This window comes from Astatotilapia calliptera, chromosome 7 (assembly GCF_900246225.1).
Source record: "Astatotilapia calliptera chromosome 7, fAstCal1.2, whole genome shotgun sequence".
In the NCBI taxonomy this organism is placed as follows: domain Eukaryota; kingdom Metazoa; phylum Chordata; class Actinopteri; order Cichliformes; family Cichlidae; genus Astatotilapia; species Astatotilapia calliptera.
In genome coordinates this window covers 4673622-4691844 of record NC_039308.1, presented here as the reverse complement: position 1 = coordinate 4691844, position 18223 = coordinate 4673622, and the positions used below count along the sequence as shown (strand labels likewise).

General features: G+C 40.4%; 1 protein-coding gene across 4 annotated transcripts in view; it reads right to left on the bottom strand.

Annotated features, from left to right (window-relative positions):
• The window catches only part of wwp2 (WW domain containing E3 ubiquitin protein ligase 2), a 64028-nt gene that overhangs the window by 43591 nt on the left and 2214 nt on the right, over positions 1-18223 (bottom strand). For all 4 annotated transcript variants that reach the window (XM_026172618.1, XM_026172622.1, XM_026172620.1 and 1 more), the window contains exons 2-5: positions 17202-17283; positions 12090-12246; positions 11652-11773; positions 7783-7920 (exon numbers count right to left, since the gene is read on the bottom strand). In XM_026172618.1, the coding sequence (XP_026028403.1) occupies positions 7783-7920; positions 11652-11773; positions 12090-12246; positions 17202-17271 (487 nt within the window). In that variant the 5' untranslated portion in view covers positions 17272-17283. The remainder of the gene's footprint in view (positions 1-7782; positions 7921-11651; positions 11774-12089; positions 12247-17201; positions 17284-18223) is intronic.

Genomic DNA, 18223 nt, shown 5'->3' with positions numbered 1-18223 from the left:
GCCATTTGTTATTTGTAATGATGATCGTAACAGGTCTTCATTGCATAAAATTTCATTGCAAATGGAGCTTATTTTTAACCTGTATCGTGATATTAGGATTTATGAGTAACTACAAAAACAAATATTGGCTTTTTAAAACCATGAAATATCGGTACTGGTATCGGTCTTAAAATTCCTACACTGCCTAAACTCTACATAACAAGTAACAGGGCTCGCAAAATCGCTGGCCCGACGTCCCGGGGCTAGCGATATCTCTGGTCGGACGACCAAAATCTATCTCAGCCCAAAATGCGCAGTTTGTGTTTAACTAAGCATTTATGAAATCACTTTATTTTTTTCCCAGTCTGTTTATTCAGTGTTGGCCACACCACCCTTTAATATCAGTCCCTATATATAGACATCATTGGGCAGTGACTGGGATTTTCACATCACATAGTTGCCCTCGTTTTGCAGACTGTAACGTCTCATCCATGGACATTTTCTTGTGGATACATGCTATACCGCAATATATACATCTGCCAGTGACACTTTTGGCTGAATTTCTGTCTCACGCTCTTAATGAGTTCCACAACTCTGGCACATTTAGCCAGTTAATTAACACAGTCTAGCGTGATGTCTCAGTGTTGACCAGTGTTAGTCAGTGGGTCGGATAATCTGAGGGTGTCTGTGCTGCGGTTTACATGTGGCTCCTGCTTCTGTGGGATAGGAAGCTGTGAGTATGTGGAGTGTGTATGTACGAATCTGACAGTTACAAAGTTTGCCAAAAGTTGAAATATAAGGGTTTGTTTATGAAGCCCACCACATGCGTGCGTGTGTGTGTGTCAGAAAAGCTGCCAGGGGAAGTGAGCAAACCCCCAAACTAACAGAGCTGCGTTCAGACTGAGAACACAGAGCCCCTTGACATCACCAGAAGTAACACACTCCCACCTTTATGCACTTTGTATATTCAAGCAGCTCACATACGGCTGAGCACACACACTCTGCAGAATGTAAAACACATGTGCGCTCACACACAAGTGCAAAAAACCCAAAACAAAACAACAAAACCCCCACACATCTGCATCGACACTCAGGACAACATAAAAAACACACACAAAGTCAAGTGCCTCAGCTTGAAACCCAGGATCTGGAGGGCACACTTCAGGCCTCTCCTCCCCCTGAAACACACACACACACACACACACACACACACACACACACACACACACACACACACTTGCATTCAACTTTGTCATCGCTGCCCCTGCAAGCTTGAAGAGGAAACCCCCCCCAACTCTCGCTACCATGCACACTGCTCCAGGATCACAGAAGGCGATTGTACTACTGAGCTGCAAGCAATGAGACTCAATTACGCAATTCTCTGCAACAAATTAGACAAAAGCGCTCCTGATGTTGGTGATTATGTGTGTGGAGAGGCTGCAGATAACAGAAAACTGGGGGGTGGAGGGCTCTTTTCGTTGTACATCAACCTTTGACCTGCACACACACTCAAATTACGGATGCACGCTTGTTTAACTGCATTATGAGGGCCTCGTTTTCACTGCATTCATTCGTTTATATCCAGAAAATGGTCTTACTTTAAAGCATGGTTCCACATTTTTCCATAAACGCGCTCACTCGCTTCCACGCCAAGACTTTGGTGAGAAGATCAAAGTCAAAAGAGCAGCATGCAAGCTTGGCTTTGTATCACAACTACTCAATCTTTACAAAATTATGCGTAAAAATGAGATGTTCCCACTAACCTTTCTGCAGCCAGCTCTAGCTGCTGGATGAAAGGATTATCCAGAAAGTCAAAGTACTCTGTTAAAGATCTGGATATTCAATTTTTTTTCTGTTTATTTTGAATATGACAACACTGCATTTAGGTTGTTTAGGTTGTTTGGGCTGTAAAATTACATAATAATTCTCACCTTTCAGGAACCATTTGAACTTTCTCTGCAGGTTAAGGAGTTACAGTCATGTGAAGCACGCATGATAAAATCTAGGCCGAGCTGATTCTTGTGCCTGTGTTCAGCCAACAGTACCTTGTGAAGCTTTTGTGCTGTCGTGACAAACAGCATATCTCTGTAAAGCCTGTCTTTTCTTCTTTTGGAAACAATCTGAATTTTGTCTGTAGCACAAACGGGAACGGACGGACGCTTGTAGCATGGGCTTGCCACCAGGCGGATAGTTTAAAAAGGCATTATGGGATAGTTTGCAGACTCCTTGTTCTTTATGCACAAAGTGTTTTCGATCGACGACGGGTCTGCAGAGCAGTTTAGTAAACTGCTTTATTACAGAGTTATGCTGTTGGAAAATGTGCCGAACGTGTTTAAGTGAGACTTTGCAGAAAAAAGCAAGACCTTCTTTTAGCTTTAGATAGCAGCTCCATAACTTACATATACACATGTAGTATCAAAAGTGCCAACAAGCTATAATAAACTTTGCAGTGAAACTTCAGCTTCCTTTGAAGGCCTCAAATCCACATGGGGAAAAGAGTTGGGTGTCAGATGAAGTTTGGGATTCAGTCCTCTCCGGTAAATTCCACATCACTCTGCGCTCCCTATTACAATTTAAAGTATTTCGTAGGTCCACTTATCTAAACCCAAATTAGCTAAGATTTATCCTGGCTTAGGCCCCCGCTGTAATAGGTGCGGGTCTGATGATGCCAATCTCACCTCACCAAAAATTTGGTGAGGTGGAAGGCTGCTGCCCCGCCCACCTACAGTATGTTCAGTGACTTGCTGATCTCATGTCGTGTCTTAGTCTTGAAGTCTTTGCAAGGAAAGGTTTTTGTCAACATTAATCGGCCCTCCCGAGTTTTGGTGTTCTGTTAACTTTCTTTACCTATGAGGAGTTCTGCTCTGCCTTCGATGCAACCAGTGTTTATGTTTCCATTTTTTTTTTGTAAACTGTATGTATATCTTAATAAAAATATTTCGAGTAAAAAAAAAAAAAAAAAAGTGCCAACAAGCAATGCGGTCTGATAATGATTTTCAGTTTCCAGAGCCCTGAGCAGTGATTTTCACTTCCACGTGAGGACACCAAAGCTGACCGCCCTTCAGGATTCTCTGCATCTCTTTGATTTTTTAGTTTTATTTTTTGTTCATTTTGTTGCAACACATATCGCTGCATCTATTTTTCTGTGCGGGAAAAAACCACACTGTTTGCATTTTGAGCGAATCAATGCTGGGAGAGCATCCAGCCCACCCCACGACCCTGAACTGGAGAGGCAGTTAGAAAACAAAAAAAGGATGGATGAATTGTTTCATTGCTGTTTTTGTACCATTTTCAATTAAACTCAGGGTTTATAGAATTTGCAGATGATTGCATTCTGCTTTGATCCACATTTTACACAGAGCACCAACCTTTTTGGAAACTGGGTTGATGTTGGAAAAACACTGTAAAGAACAAATAATGCACCAGAAATTTATTTTAATTATCTTTTAAAAGTCAGAAAATTACAGATAAGTCCACAAAATATTAGCGGACAATGTTTTTCCTTTTTCGTGAACTATTAGATTCATTGTGTCCACACTGATTTAGTGGAATTATTCATCTGGTGCTAACTGTGATGAAGTCCTGGCATGCAAATATGGAAAGAGTTGCCGCAGAAACAGCAGGGACTTTGGCGACTGTGTCCTTACAACTTAAAAACATGTACGTGTATGATTCTTATGTGCATTTAAATCCAAACAATTATCTAATTATCAAAGAAAAGCCCCATTTACAGGATTTGTTTTTCCATCTTGTCCCTCTCGGGGAGATATATGTTACAACAGCATGCACACACTCGCACACCTCCTCTTAACCTCTCTTCACATCTGAACAGTCACAAAGAGACACATTTACGCAGCCCATGCTGTGGCAGGCCTCAGGCCTCACTGCTGGCTGTGTTCATTCAGCAGGATACACTGCGGGCTCTGTGTGGCGCTCTATGAAGCCTTGTGTGTGTGTGTTGCACAGAGAGAGGAGATGGATGCATGGAACCTCGCTATGGCTTTAAGAGCAGATTAAGAACACCGTATTTGTTTAAAAAAAACATAGACCCAGTCTTTGCTTCCAAACCATAAAGGAAGGCAAAATGTTAGTGTAGTGCTTGGGAGCGGAAAATTCTGTTGACTGAGAGTCAATAAGTGTGTGAAGTGTTTGAAATCCTTCCTGGCAAACTATGGAATCATTTTATATTGGTTTGGGAATAGCAATACATGAATGTGAAGATAAAATATCAACTGAGGCCACAGTTACACAGTGTCATATATTCTTTTAATATCATGATTTAAGTGTAACGATATTCTTGTTTTGTTATTCTTGGCCGGACAGACAGACTACTGGGACACTATTTAAACATCACCTAAACTCTCTACTAAAAACAACAACCGACTTTGGTGAAATGAATAAATACTCTCTAGTCTAACTTTACAGTAACTGTCATCAGGTATGACACAATACACCTGAAGCTAGCCACTGCATAACAAATGCTTTATCCAAATTCTTCAAAACTGTTATCTTTATACAGTTAAAGCAGATAAAAGCAATACAGAGAATATTTTCTGATGATCCAGCGCTTTCTAAAACTCAAAGTGCACTCAGTGAAAAATAAGAGTTTCTAATGAGCAGAAGCCTGAGTCACCGGGAATGTGACGGCAGAAGGCGGACAGAGCGTGGAGATGTTTTTGGCAGAAGCGAGCTGGCACAGGGGCAATAAAAATAAATTTGTTGAGACTAACAAGAGCGTAGCCGCTTCTGCCGCTGCTTTTTCAGACACTTTCATTTGTCAGATATACGGCCTGGAGGCCAGGCCCTCTGCTTGTCTTTGGAAAGTGTGAAAATGGCAGAGGTGGTGGTCAATTTTTAGACTTTTTACTGTGTTTTGCACCAGGAAGCATTGTGTTCCAAGACATTAAGACAGCAGCTGTCAAAATCCGGTGCAGAGGTGTGATACAACATCAATTTAACAGCCTTCATGACATTACCCATGGCCTGCTGTGCCACTGGAAGGATGTTAAAACATGTCAAAGTCACGGAGGCATGTCAGTGCTTCTCTGACTTTCAACAGCAGCTCTTTTTCTAAGTGGAAAAAAACGACTTTGCACACTAAGACACCTCCAGCTGTTCATCGTATGTGTTGTGAGGATGAATCCTGAAATGCTATGGTGTTTACACTGCAAAAACTCAAAATCTTACCAAGTATATTTGTCTAATTTCTATTCAAAATATCTCATCACACTGGAAAAAAGACACAATCAGCTACAGAGTGACATTTCAGTGAGATATGGGAACTTGTTTTTAGTGCATCTTGGATCTGGAGAAACATCACTTGTTCCATCGGCAGATTTTTTTTCACTTATTTCAAGCAAAAATATCTTGTATAAGTGAAAAAAATGATTAATTAAATTCTATTTTCTAGATATTTAGAAATATCTGAAGCAGCATTGTACTCTCAGAAAACATCAAAGATCACAGGTAAAATGCTGACCTTACTTTGACTGCTGCAAAGGAGACCAGGTCAGGTCACATTACTGCATGTAAAGGAGGCAGGAGGAGGCCAAACTACTTGTCAAGCTAATGAAATCTTCATTCATATAAATGTACATGAAATTACCATCAAATCTGACTTTTTCTCCATAATTTACGCCAAAGCCAATATGGCCGCTTTTGACAACGCACTTTAGATTTAAAGACTAAAGAACATGAGCAAACGTGTGTGTTGCCTGTTAGATAAAATAAGTGTAACACCTCTGGTCAACACATTAAAAGGTTATCAAAATGATCCTGGTTCTATGATAGACGTTACTTGGAATTACAGCTTGAATGACTGATGGTGATTATACTATAAACAATATAATCAATATAAACATAAAAAACAACATTATGGCATTTCAGACATGACAAACACAAGCGGTTAAATAGTTTACATGGAAATAACAGGACATGGAAAGGTACAGTGCTATTACTGCTAACATTAATATAATTAATAAAACTGCAAAAATGTGAAGAGGGCGCAAACGCCTTCGCTGTCGCTACAAAACAAACATCCATTTAATGCACGCTGGTATTTCCTAATGAAATAAGTGAAAAATGTCACAGTATAGGATGTTCAAAACATCAGTAACAACTAGTTATTGATTACTCACACCTACTGACAAAGGATGGAGTCTGCTGGTTAAAGTCTACAATACTTAAACAAATTCCGATAAAAAAAAAGCAACAATAATTTAAAACAATTCGATAATTTAAAGCAATTCAGTTATTGAAGCATTTATTTTCAGGTTATTCACAACATTCATGCTTCTAACCTGCAGCAAAGGTTTACTTGTTTTTTTGGTGTAAAAGTGTTGCTACATAGCAGAACACTGCACCACCATCACACCACAGTCTGCTGAATCTTTAAATTTCAAGCTGAATCTTTTTGCAGTTAAACTGTTTCTAGGATTAAAAAGACAAATCAAATGCAAAGTTGCATCAGTCTACCAAACCTTAAGGCTCACCTTCACTATTCCTGCTATTTTTAATTGCACTATGAAATGAGGTTATGGCTCCCTGGAAACGTTTGTTATTGTCCTAAGGCCTTCTCCTGCGTGGGAACCAACAAATATTTTAATTTCCAAAGGTTTAGGCAGCCGCGTAGAGAACTCAGTGACTGTGGGTTGCTGGGACAAGGTTTCGGGAAACAGAGTATTTATGAAGCTTTGAAATTTGAATCACCTCCCTAAAAATAATTAGAGTTAAATTAACTGAGGTTAAAGGTGCTTTTTGGACACTTACATTTTTAAAAAGAGAGAGGGAGAGAGAATAAAAAAATAATCTTGCTTTAAGGCTGAAAACAATGTCAGCTTTTACTCGGCTGTCTTTAGTAAGACTAAACACAGTAAAATGTTAAGGCATGCTACTGTACAGCCACAGCGTAGAGCAGGAGGCAAAGTAGGCCAGCAAAACATAGAAGGCTTCCAGTCCCACTGTTTTTAATAAACAGTGGTTAAAGTACTTTTAATAAAGTAAGACTGTTAAGCATCTGCCTAACGTTTCATCTGATTCCTGTCGACACCCACATCTGGATAACTTTACAGATGTGGGTATCTTTAGACTTATTTGTTGATTCTCAGTAGACCATCTAAAAACTAATACAAATGAAAGACAACAATCAACATTAGATTAAAACAGCATTCGGCTGTCACCGGTGTCACCACATAAGCAATGTACCAACAAGCTGTCATGTCACCATGACGAAAAAAAACTCCACTACAGAACATGTCAACAGCAACTGTATTTAACCTGAGAGCAAAGAGGGCAAGAAGAAGCAATTTAGACTATTTTGAACCCTTTGGCTTTTTCCAGCACTCATTACCAGGGCGGCGAGACACACAAGCATCTCACTGTACAGATATATCTGTGTGTGTGTTTGCTTTCTGGCAGTGCTACAAAATATTAAAGAGAAAGAGCAAGGGGAAAGAGGGAGAGGAGGAGAAAAACTTTAATACTGCGGTGTATTCTGTACTAATAAGCTGTCTGGGCTTCTGTGGGAAACTGTGTGTTTGTTCACTTTAATATAGCTTGTCTGACCGGTGTAAGCGTTGCCATGCACTTCTGTGTGCTTCTCCAAGGCTTCATGTTTGACTGAGAGCTTTCTTTGAATGTGCTGCATGTTATTTCATTTTTATATTGTGCACGGTGCAGCTGTGAGACAAATCTTCACATCTGTGGTGTGACTGCTTTGCGATGTGCTTTTCAGGTCATTTCTGTGCGATTACCTTTACCCTTGTGCATGTGTGCGCGTGCTTGAGAGATAAAGGCAGGACTCACTGTCTGCTGCCGTGCTGCCGTTGGGCAGCGAGCCCAGATCAACAACCATGCCGTCCAGACAGACGTTGAGCTCGCCTCCTGCTACAACCGAGCCTTTGTTCTCCGTCTGCAGCACCAGACTCAGCTGGACGTTCTCCACTAGAGGGTGGAAGAATGACAGACAAACAGAGAAAGAGGGGATGAGTGACTGAGAAGGCAGAGGGACAAAGGAAAATGGATATCCTCTGTTATTGCTCTAACAGAGGAAAACAGCGTGAAGTCACCGAATACCAAAAGGATTGTTTTCCAAAGATGTCGTCCCCCATTTCACTTGGAAAATATTCTGCATGTTAACAGATATACAGAAGGTCTGACTGATCCCCTCACACGTCCAGTGTGTAAAGTTGTTTTTAATTGCAGTATTTACATGAAGTAAGTCGTCTAGCTGCCAGATTAAGTTCCACACTGCACGTATGCACTGAATCTGCCCACAGCTTCCTGCTGGGCTCAGAGGCTTTGCTTTCACATCCACTTTGTTTTTGGTTTTGGGGGGTTTTAAATGCTCAAACCATTTCACAGTTAGAGAGGTAAGACTAACATGGTTTGGACATGAGGAGAAAAAGAGAAAGATCTCAGAGGAAGTTCATGGATGTATGAAAGGAGGACATGCAGAGTGGTTGGTGTGACAGCGGAGGATGCTAGGGATGAAGGAAAAAAAACATCCTGCTTTAAATGTTTCTCTAAGATATTTAAGTTAAAGTTATATATTGCAGCTTTATTTCATTTTAAATTAGATGAAGGGTTCAGGCTTTAAGAATTAAAGCTCTTGAGCATGTACCGCTCCCTTTTTTAAAGGACAGGTGTGGCATTTCTTCATCATTGACCCTGTGCACGAGAAAATGCTAACTTCCTGGTTTGAGACCGGATGTGGGGTTGTACATTACTTTGCGGTCAATCGCTACTGCGAAGATATACTCCAAAATCATGTCCAAAACTCGAAAACGGAAAGATCACGTTAAGTTACAAAGAGGAGAAGGTGGGAACACTCACCGCTGTTGTGTCATAAAAAATCTAATGATCAATTTTGACGTTTAAAGCGTTTAGATCGATCAGTTGCTTACATCACTCAACACAAGCAGAACTGCATCACTGCAGCAGAAGACACATCGTCCACATTCAGAAGCACATCTCTGTATAGTGACTGGTCTTATGATTTAAACAGGCAAATGTAAATCGCCGCTTGATTCATTCATTTGCTTAACTTGCTTTGGACCGTAAACAGGGCGCGAATAGGACACCGGAAACAAAGCTCCCCACAGGAGTTTCCGCACCGGAAGTAGCATATGCTAACGCACACATAGTCAATAGAGCTTCCATCGTATCTGGAAGCCGTCGCTGTGAATCCAAAACACAGCTGCAGTTCAAGTACAACTCAAAAACCGTTAATCCTCAGACTTTAAAAATAAATCCATCGGATATAACAGGAACACTAGTTTAACAGGAACATCGGTGGACACAATAAGGAGCTTGGCAACATGAAGACCCTGACATCCAAAGAAAAGAGAAACGTGGTGCATAATCACAGGATCCTTTTTACGGTAAAAGGTCTTCAGAACACGTAGCCAAGCACACAACACTCTCCAGGAGGAAGGCTTAATACCATCTACACTTAAGATAAAGACCGGGATGGGAAGTAGGCAGTAAACAAGTGTCTATCAGGCTCTCAAACACATATGCCAAATTAGACTTTGCCTAAAAATTGTCTACAAAGTTCTCTGTACAGATGAAAGCACGACAAAGCACCTAAACTAAAAATGTTTTTATAAATATTTTCATTTGTTCAATTACATCTAAGAAGACCATGTATAAGATATAAAATGTCTGTAATAATGTGTCCTTTGATATTTTTGTTAGAGAGTGGGTACATCTTTTAAGATGAGTAGCAAAGGGAAGTTCACTCTCTTCAGCTTGAATGTGCAGGCTCAAGCAGGAGACGCCTAAGGCCATTGCATCCTAGTGCTCAACCTACCCCAATACAGGATAAGAGATCAAGATAAGCAAGATCCATCCAGTATGGCACCATCTTAGACATACTTACATTACAGTCTTATAACTCTAAGACTCGTCTGACTCAGTCAAATATGCAAGGGTAAAGAATATTAAACGCTTACAGAGGAGTTATTTAGCAGTAACCATCAAGCCAAAAGTTACAGAACACTGAAATCTTTTCCGAGGAGTTCATAACAAAGTTAAGTTAAGCTTAGCTGGCAATGTGCCACCATCACTGAGGCTACTGAAAAGGTTTGAGACATCCAATCAGTGTTACTGTTCAGTTTAAGTGTGAATATCAAATAAAACTCTCTGTCTCAGCACTGTTAACAACAGTTATGCACATTTTTACTTTGAAAGTAAAAAGAAAATTCAGGTGTTGCGCCAGTTATACATCTGCATGCCTTACCTCACTAAGTGCCTCTGAGTGGATGAAAACCACAAGCATGTGAACAAGGCTCTGGCACCCTTGGTGTTAGTTAGCACATCGTTCTTTAAAAGAAACAACTTATTCTGTAAGCTTGAGTACTTTCAGTTTTTTGCCAAATCTGCTGGTGATAAAGAAAGTTTTTTATTAGTACTAAACTCCGCTGCAGGTCCATATATCAAACGATCACTATGGCATTACTGAGAGTTGAAAAACTGTCTAAAGTCTTTCATCTTTAATAAAATGATCAGCGTTCTGCTCTACCAGGTGTAACAATTGAGTTTAACATCCAGGCATCCATGAAAACGGAATTTATGACATTTAACGGAGTTAGAAGTTAGCAGGGAGTTAGCTCGCTAGCTTCTATCTAAATACAATATAGCATGTCCTGACTGCGGGGTTTTGGAAACAAATTAAAACGTACAGCTCTGCTATCACTTCCAGCATAAATGAAGACAGAAAACTAAACAGCAGTGACGTTTGTAGGGTTACTGAAGTTGGGCTAGCTGGTATATAATGATGTGCTACGTGACCGCTAGCGACACAGCTATGTTAGCATAATATAAACAAGCTAACTTTTTTTCCACTTCCAAGTTAATGTGAGTGTTCTCGGTGGTCAGGAACAAATGTAATCGCATGGCAGGATGCTGTCATCTGTGAGTATAAAGAAAGTTTTTATTAAGTATAGTGAGCTTCTGTCAAAGTGGGTTAAGATAAGCTGCAACAGCCTGATTAAAATAACTGACAAGTAACTATCAGAACTTCCAATGCTACAAAGAAAAGTAAGAAAAATTTAAATTCTATATATTCCTTGCAAGGCCTCGGCCACTGCGTGTAATTTTTAAGGTTATTTGATCTAATCTAACTAATGCACATGGATTTGGAGTCGGCATTTTAGTCTCAGCAGCCTCTCTCTGACCGTGTCTGCCGTGTATTTACAGCAATATTTTCGAATTTCCTTCATAGATGGTTGGTCGTGGCTTACATGATGATGTGATGAAGTCTCTGGAAGACACAGAACCTTTCTGTATATGAATGTATATGTCCTGTATACAGACTTTAAATTCCTTATACTGCTAATAATTTTGGTTACACGAAAGCAAACATTGTTTGGGTATGCTGCATATCATCAGAGTAATTCTGACAGTTCCAAAGAGGCTTTGGAAATTCACCAGGACTGTAATAAAAATGCCCAAGTGCAATTTTTAGGTAATTTTATTTACTCAAAGTAATATAGAGAAAATTTATTAAAAAGAATTTTTTTTTTATCATCAAATAGCCAGGAAAAAAACAACGAGGAAAAACGCACAAACCTCTGTTAAGTAAGGTAGAGAAACACGTACAGCGAAATTGTGCTCGACATGCATGGTGACTCCAAACTGTATGTGGGTGTTTGTGTGCGTTTTTTTCTTACTCTTGCCATCGTGCGAGCGCAGCGTGTCCAGCAGGTCTATGGTTGCGCTGCCCAGTAGCTCCTTTCTCAGGGTGTGGCAGCTCCACAGCTTTAGATCCAGACGACTCTGTGGCGTCACATTACTGCAAAACGGCATGAAAAATACATCAGCTACAAATGCTTCTGCTTACAGCAGCTGCATTTTATTATTGCATCCTGCTCTTCATCGCCTTTAGCGACGGTACGCAAGTTCTACCTCAGACAAAATGCTTTAAATAAGCTGACGGGAAACAAGTACAAAATCTCGATTAAATTTTATCTGTGTTAGAGCGCTACCACGACAGCAGTACAGTCCAAACACTGTCAGATGCATGCAGTTAATTTAATGTTCTATTGAATTGTTTTAACAATAAAACCCTGGCTCTCATGAGAGCCCGAGTGTGTGTGGTGCTCACTCACAGGGTGAGGTCTTCGTTCCACTGCAGCTCAAGGTGCCCGCTACGTTTGCCTGTTTTTTTGGTTTCACTGGTGAGGCCGTCTGCAGTCACCTCAACGAAGGAGCTCAGCCGAGAGTGCCGGTTCGGCAGCTTTGGGGACTGGGGCTTCGCCGACACCACTGCAAACACACACACGCATAAAGCATGTATCGTAGTGGAAGAACACATCTGTGGTTGTGACAAAACCTCTGCCAGCAGTGCAGCAGTGCTGTCATTTATGGCAACAAAGGACAATAAATGTTAACAAAAGAGAAGCATTTCTTTTTTCATTGAGGTTTAACTGACTGCAGCTCTGGTAAGAAAGAGTCGGAGCTGATCAGATCCTCACGTGGAAAACGACAGTCTAATCACACTAAAGAATTTTAGTTCAGAATCAGAACACTTTATCAATCCCTGCGGAAATTATGTGGTCACAGTTACTCCAAGACAGCAAGAACAGCAACTACCTGAATTATATTAAATAATAAAATATATTGCAAAGTTACAAGATGTAACAAAATAGCTTACAAATAGTTCTAATATTATAATAATAGTTCTAATAAACAAATATTCCAGTACATTACAAAAAACTAAATATGACACTGAGACGGCCTTCTTACTATACCGACATCCTCTGTAAAGGATGTTCAGATCGTTAGGGTGTGTGCACTGTATGCTGTGCATTAGATGGAGGAACTGAACAACAGGAATGACTTCCTGTGTCGTTCGGTGATACATCTGGGCCTCACTGAACAGCTCCTGTGACTCGCCAACAGTGGGTGAGCGGGATTGTCCAGCATTGTCCTTTTCTTGGACAACATCCGCCTCTCCGACAACACCTTAAGGGAGTCCATCTCCGTCTCCACAATGTTACTGCCCTTGTGGATCAGTTCATTGAGCCTGTTAGCATCCGTGACCCTCAGCCTGCTGTCCCAGCATGCAACAGCATAGAGGATGGCACTAGCCACAACAGACTCGTGTAAAATCCAGAGCGTGTCCAACAGATGAGAAAAGGCCCCGGACAATACAGACGGCTCTGACCCTTCCTGTAGAGTGCAGTGGCGTTTTTATTGTCACTGTGTAATACAAGGCAACACCCTTCTTTTTAAATCAGACTGACTGGTGATTGTATATATGCAGTTTCTTCATCCAGGTGACCATGGTAACTAAAGCTAATGCAGCAATGCTTCCAAAATAACTGGCCAAATAAGTCTTTGTAGGAGTGTTAAGATGGCTGCCAAGAGGCGATGTGTACATATAGGATTCTGGATCCTGATTTTTATGAGATTGTTTTCTATTTATTATGTAATAATGTGAAGCAGCGCGGTGTACACTACCGTTCATTTTAGGTCACCTGGAACGGTTCTCAGCGGTGCTGGAGTTAAAAGTTAAATAAGTGGTTCAGTAAATTGGACAAATGTTACAGCGTACTGCAACACCCTAACAGAAACTCCTTGGACTGTGTGTACTCCTGCATGTATACTGGCTGTTGTGAGTATTTTGTTACACGCTGTGTGCCACGGCCTGTTCAGGATGGATTTGAAGTACACGGAGTGTATCAGACAAATACAAACTTTGCCCTCTAGTGGAAGAAAGGAAACCACCTTCATTTATTTAATTTTTATTTATTTAATAAAACGTATTTAATTTATTTAATTTTGGGGGAAAAAAGAATTGACTGACCACAATAAAGCCTTCATGTTAAAAAAAAAAAAATACAAACAAAAAACATTGCACTGTTTACTTATGCTCCATTTAAGGTAGAATGAATATTTGAAAGTAAAGAAACTTTTTGCATCCACTGATTTCAAGCTTTTTTGTTCTCTTTTTTTTTTTTTTTCTCATTTGGAGTGGGGTAAAAGTGTACATCCGGACATTGGCGAGCTCAGAGGCTTGGAATTCTTGCAGGCCTGCTGAGACTCTTGTTATCGCATGTATCAGTCCTCAGAGGAGCTGATTTCTTCACACTGAATCACAAAATCACAAGATTGCAAACTGAAGAACATGCTGACTAGCAGCGTGTCGCAGAGGGCCTCTGATCAGGACTACCGACTGAAAGAATAAATGTGACAGATTAAGATTAAAAAAAAAAAAAGGACAGACAGACAGAGGGGTTTCCATCTGTACTTTTTCCTTTGCAGTGAGACCTTAGCAGATCCACACTGGCAGCAACATGTTGATGACCTCAGATCTTCTGAACATCTGGCATAATAGAACATGACTCATGTGAAGTTCTCTAGAAACAGGGAGGAAGTGACACGGGGAGGTGGGAGGTGTGCCAGAAATGGAAGAACTGAAGTAAGTTTCAACAGTGTGGGAGGATGTGGGAGGAGGTGGGAGAGGTGGAGGAGTGGTAGACAGCCTTTGAGAGCAGATCGGTAAATAAAAAGGTGAGTCAGTGTTCATATGATCAAACCTATGGTTATGACTCTGGTGCAGTTCAAAGACATAATTAAGGAAAAAAGTTCTGATGAACTTTTTTTCGTCTCTTTAAAGATAAGGGGCAAGAAAATTCATTTTATTCCCGGCAGACTCAAGTGATTCATGCAAAAACAAAAAGTGAGTCAATCACCTTATAGCTTCATGTTAAAATATTACAGCATAGTACAAAGAAAGATTTATAGAGGTGGAGTTATCTGATGCATGGACGCTAGTTTCAATCAGTAAAAAAAAGAAACAAAAATGCTAAGCTATGCCTGACTTGAAATTTTGATTCAGATCTGCCAATCAGGAAGCTCTACAGAGGTACGTCATTTCTTTATTATCCAGAAGGAGAAGGCAGAAGGTGTCGGCTATCCAGCAGTTCAACATGAACACAGTGACTCCATATCCATGCAGTTATCACTGAAGCCATTCAAAGCTCACACACCTGGCGCCAGTTTGTTCATACTGATGCTGTCACTACCTAAGTTTGCATTTGCACCATCTGTTTACAGGTAACGACAAAACAACAGCTCTCATTAGCAAAGCTAACTCGAAAGTTCGAGTTACGGATGGGTTTTCTTTTTCTCAGTGGTGGAGACACAGTCTTTTGTTCAATATTTATTAACAGGCACAAACAGGCACTTGTGTTTGTGCATTACACAGTTTATGAATGCATGCCTGAACACCAAACTGCTAACGACGGGCTCTAAAACAAACTAACCTAAACATGCAGACTTCAAAACGCTCAGGTCATATATCCTTATATCAGGTCTATGATGCAAACTCATATTAAAAGGTAAGAAATACTGTTACTGTGATGTTTTCATCCTTTTGACCATTTCAAGTGTTGGATGATTAAACCAAGCAGGACTCTCAGGCTTGGATTAGACTCACTGTACGACACTGTTCTCAACTAAATCGATTTTTGGAACGACATTGAATGACGTCTCAAACACATGAACTAAACCTTTTGAAAATTAACACAGAAAAAAACTGTTTTAGAAAAAAAATCTCTGCATTGACACAGTTACTATGGTAACTTATGCTGGACACATGACCAATGAAATCTCTCAGCACTGAGCCTGAAACAGAAAGTCTGGAGCCGTAAACAAGGTTGTGTTGTAGGTAGCACACTCATCTGGTCACCTTAACCTCCAGTGAAAAACCACCAAAACCTCAAATCAAAATCTTTTATGTGCAATTTGAAAGTCGCATTAAATGTCGCATTAAAACCCCTGCAGCTCTGCTGAAGCTGCGAGCCCTCCTGCTGCCTCAGTCGTTAGAGATAAGAACATAAAAAGTCTATCACAGCCATCTATAGTGAATCTTTTTTGTTTCCTGACTCCTCCATTAATTAATAAAATTCACTCAAGTGAACATGATCTATAAGCAAAAGGCTTCCTCTATTCTCCAATCTAGTGTCAGGTCATCATTTGGCTCTGTTTCTCCTGGGTTAATGCATAAAACTAACAAAACATCACCATCTGTGGGAGATCACTGTCATTCTGCAGGTTAAAGTGCACCGTATCTATATTTTCCTTGATTATCGCAAGTACAGATCAGGATTTTAAATATGTGATATTTTCAATTGCAAATCGGATTTGTGAAAATGAAAATCCATCAGTAGATGTGGCATTTACATTGATGCATGCGCCAGCTGCGATGTAGGTGTTCAGCTGATGAGCTGAGAGGTGTTAGACTGCATAACTGCCTGGATGGATTGAAATTATTTATTTAAACCACGGAGGGAAAATGCTGCAGTGCAAGGTAAATTCATCCAACGAACCAAGGTGTGAGCTAAGTGAACTTTAAACTTTGCGGATCCTGGTCTTTACATTTTATCAAACAGTCAAACAAACTAAACTAGGAGAGAAGCCTGAGGGTGTCTGGATTGTTCCCCTCATTTCCTGTTTTATTTTCTAACAGCTGTTTGTCTTCACCTTTAGTTATTTCTATTTCCGCCTCTTCTCCAACAGCGAATTACACACCTACACACCTACAGGTAAAACCCCCAGTTTCCCTTTCTTTCTTGCCAGGTCACCTTTGTACTTCTGGCAGTTAACACCTCTGGGCACATCTCCGGTTTTCCAGGTAAAGTTTTTCCTCTTTGTGGTTTGTTTGAGTGTTTCTCTGTTTAAATTTTTGCCTTTTGTGTTTACATTGTGCTGAACCCTGGACTGACATGAAGTTGGGGACTTTTTGGACCTAACTTTGCCATCTTGCAGTTGGATCTTCATCTCTGTACTGAATCCTGGCAAGAAGATAATATTGCATTACATTAAGAATGAAAATCCTCCTTTATCTCGCTTTATAAGTCAACGTTTATGTCAGGTAGCGACCAACGCTGCTTTTCTCAAGTCAGCAAGCTAAAAAAACCCCAAATATTTGTTTGCACAACAACAAGTACAGCCCCGCGTCACTAAACTGGCCCCTCCAAAGCTGGTCGCAGCTCATCATTCATGGTTTCACAACCAAAGCAGCACTACTTCAAACAGAAAGGACATAGTCACATTATGAAATATGTTTATGGGTAATAACATATTGTCTTATGCTTGGAGAAGGGATAGCCAGATAAAGAGATTAAAAAAAAAACAGAAGTACCTGTACCACACTTCTGTTTGCGGTATCAACATTTTGTCTGTGTGAGCAATAAAGTAGAAAAAAAAATTACCTTTCAAGGTCAACTGAGACTTCTCAGTGGTCTGGGCACTGCCAGGTCTGCTCACGCTGGCAGCTGCCATGACATCACAGCTCTGTAACACAATCACAAACACACAAAATATTACAGTATACTGTCACTGCCTTCCAATCAGGTGTGTGTTGGGTGATACAGCTCTTCTATGCAAAAAATATTGTGGTGGAGGCAGAATTTTACTGCATTAGATGGTAAATCTGGAGCAAGAGGTGGATGACATAGCTTGATTTATGTGCAGTGTCTTGAACGACAATCTTGAAAGCAACGCAAGTTGTCTCATATTATTTTAACGTCACCAGCAGAACATAACTCCTCCTTCAGACAGAAAAGCATAAAACTCCCACCACACTGCACCTCCAGTCCTTAAACACTCACTCCAGGGGAGTGATAAGTGACGTTGTCTAAGCACATTTCGCAGCATTAGAGAGAAAGCTAGCTGGGATAACCTAATTCAACGGGGCAAAACATCATGACATGCAATCACGCATCACTTATAACTGCACAGTTACAAAACTCCCACAAGCAGAAGGGAATTCTGAGTCTTTTAAATGACTGGAGAGGTCGTATCACTACATTCACCGGCAGCAGAGAGAGACACGGGATGAACAGGATAAAGAAGCAGCAGAACACAGGTGGCGCTACCCCACCCACAGCAACAGGTACCAGGTGGTGATAGTAACGGGTGTTTTTCCTCAAGACATGACAATTTATGCCAAAACATCTGGAAGAAAACATCCAAATGGAGTTTGTTTCAAAGCAGCTGTGCAAACATTAAGGCCAATGAGCCCGACCGATGTTTACTTTAAAAACTGTGGCGTTAGATTCAAGTCAAAAGCAGGACTCAATGATTTCCACAGCCAAATATCCACCTTCTCTTAACACAGCAAAAAGCTTATTTATTGCTTTAGTTATTTTATTATTATATTATTTTTATGGTCACATTAAAACACTTAAAAACAGACGTTACACATACTTAACTCAGCAGTCAGCTCAGATAT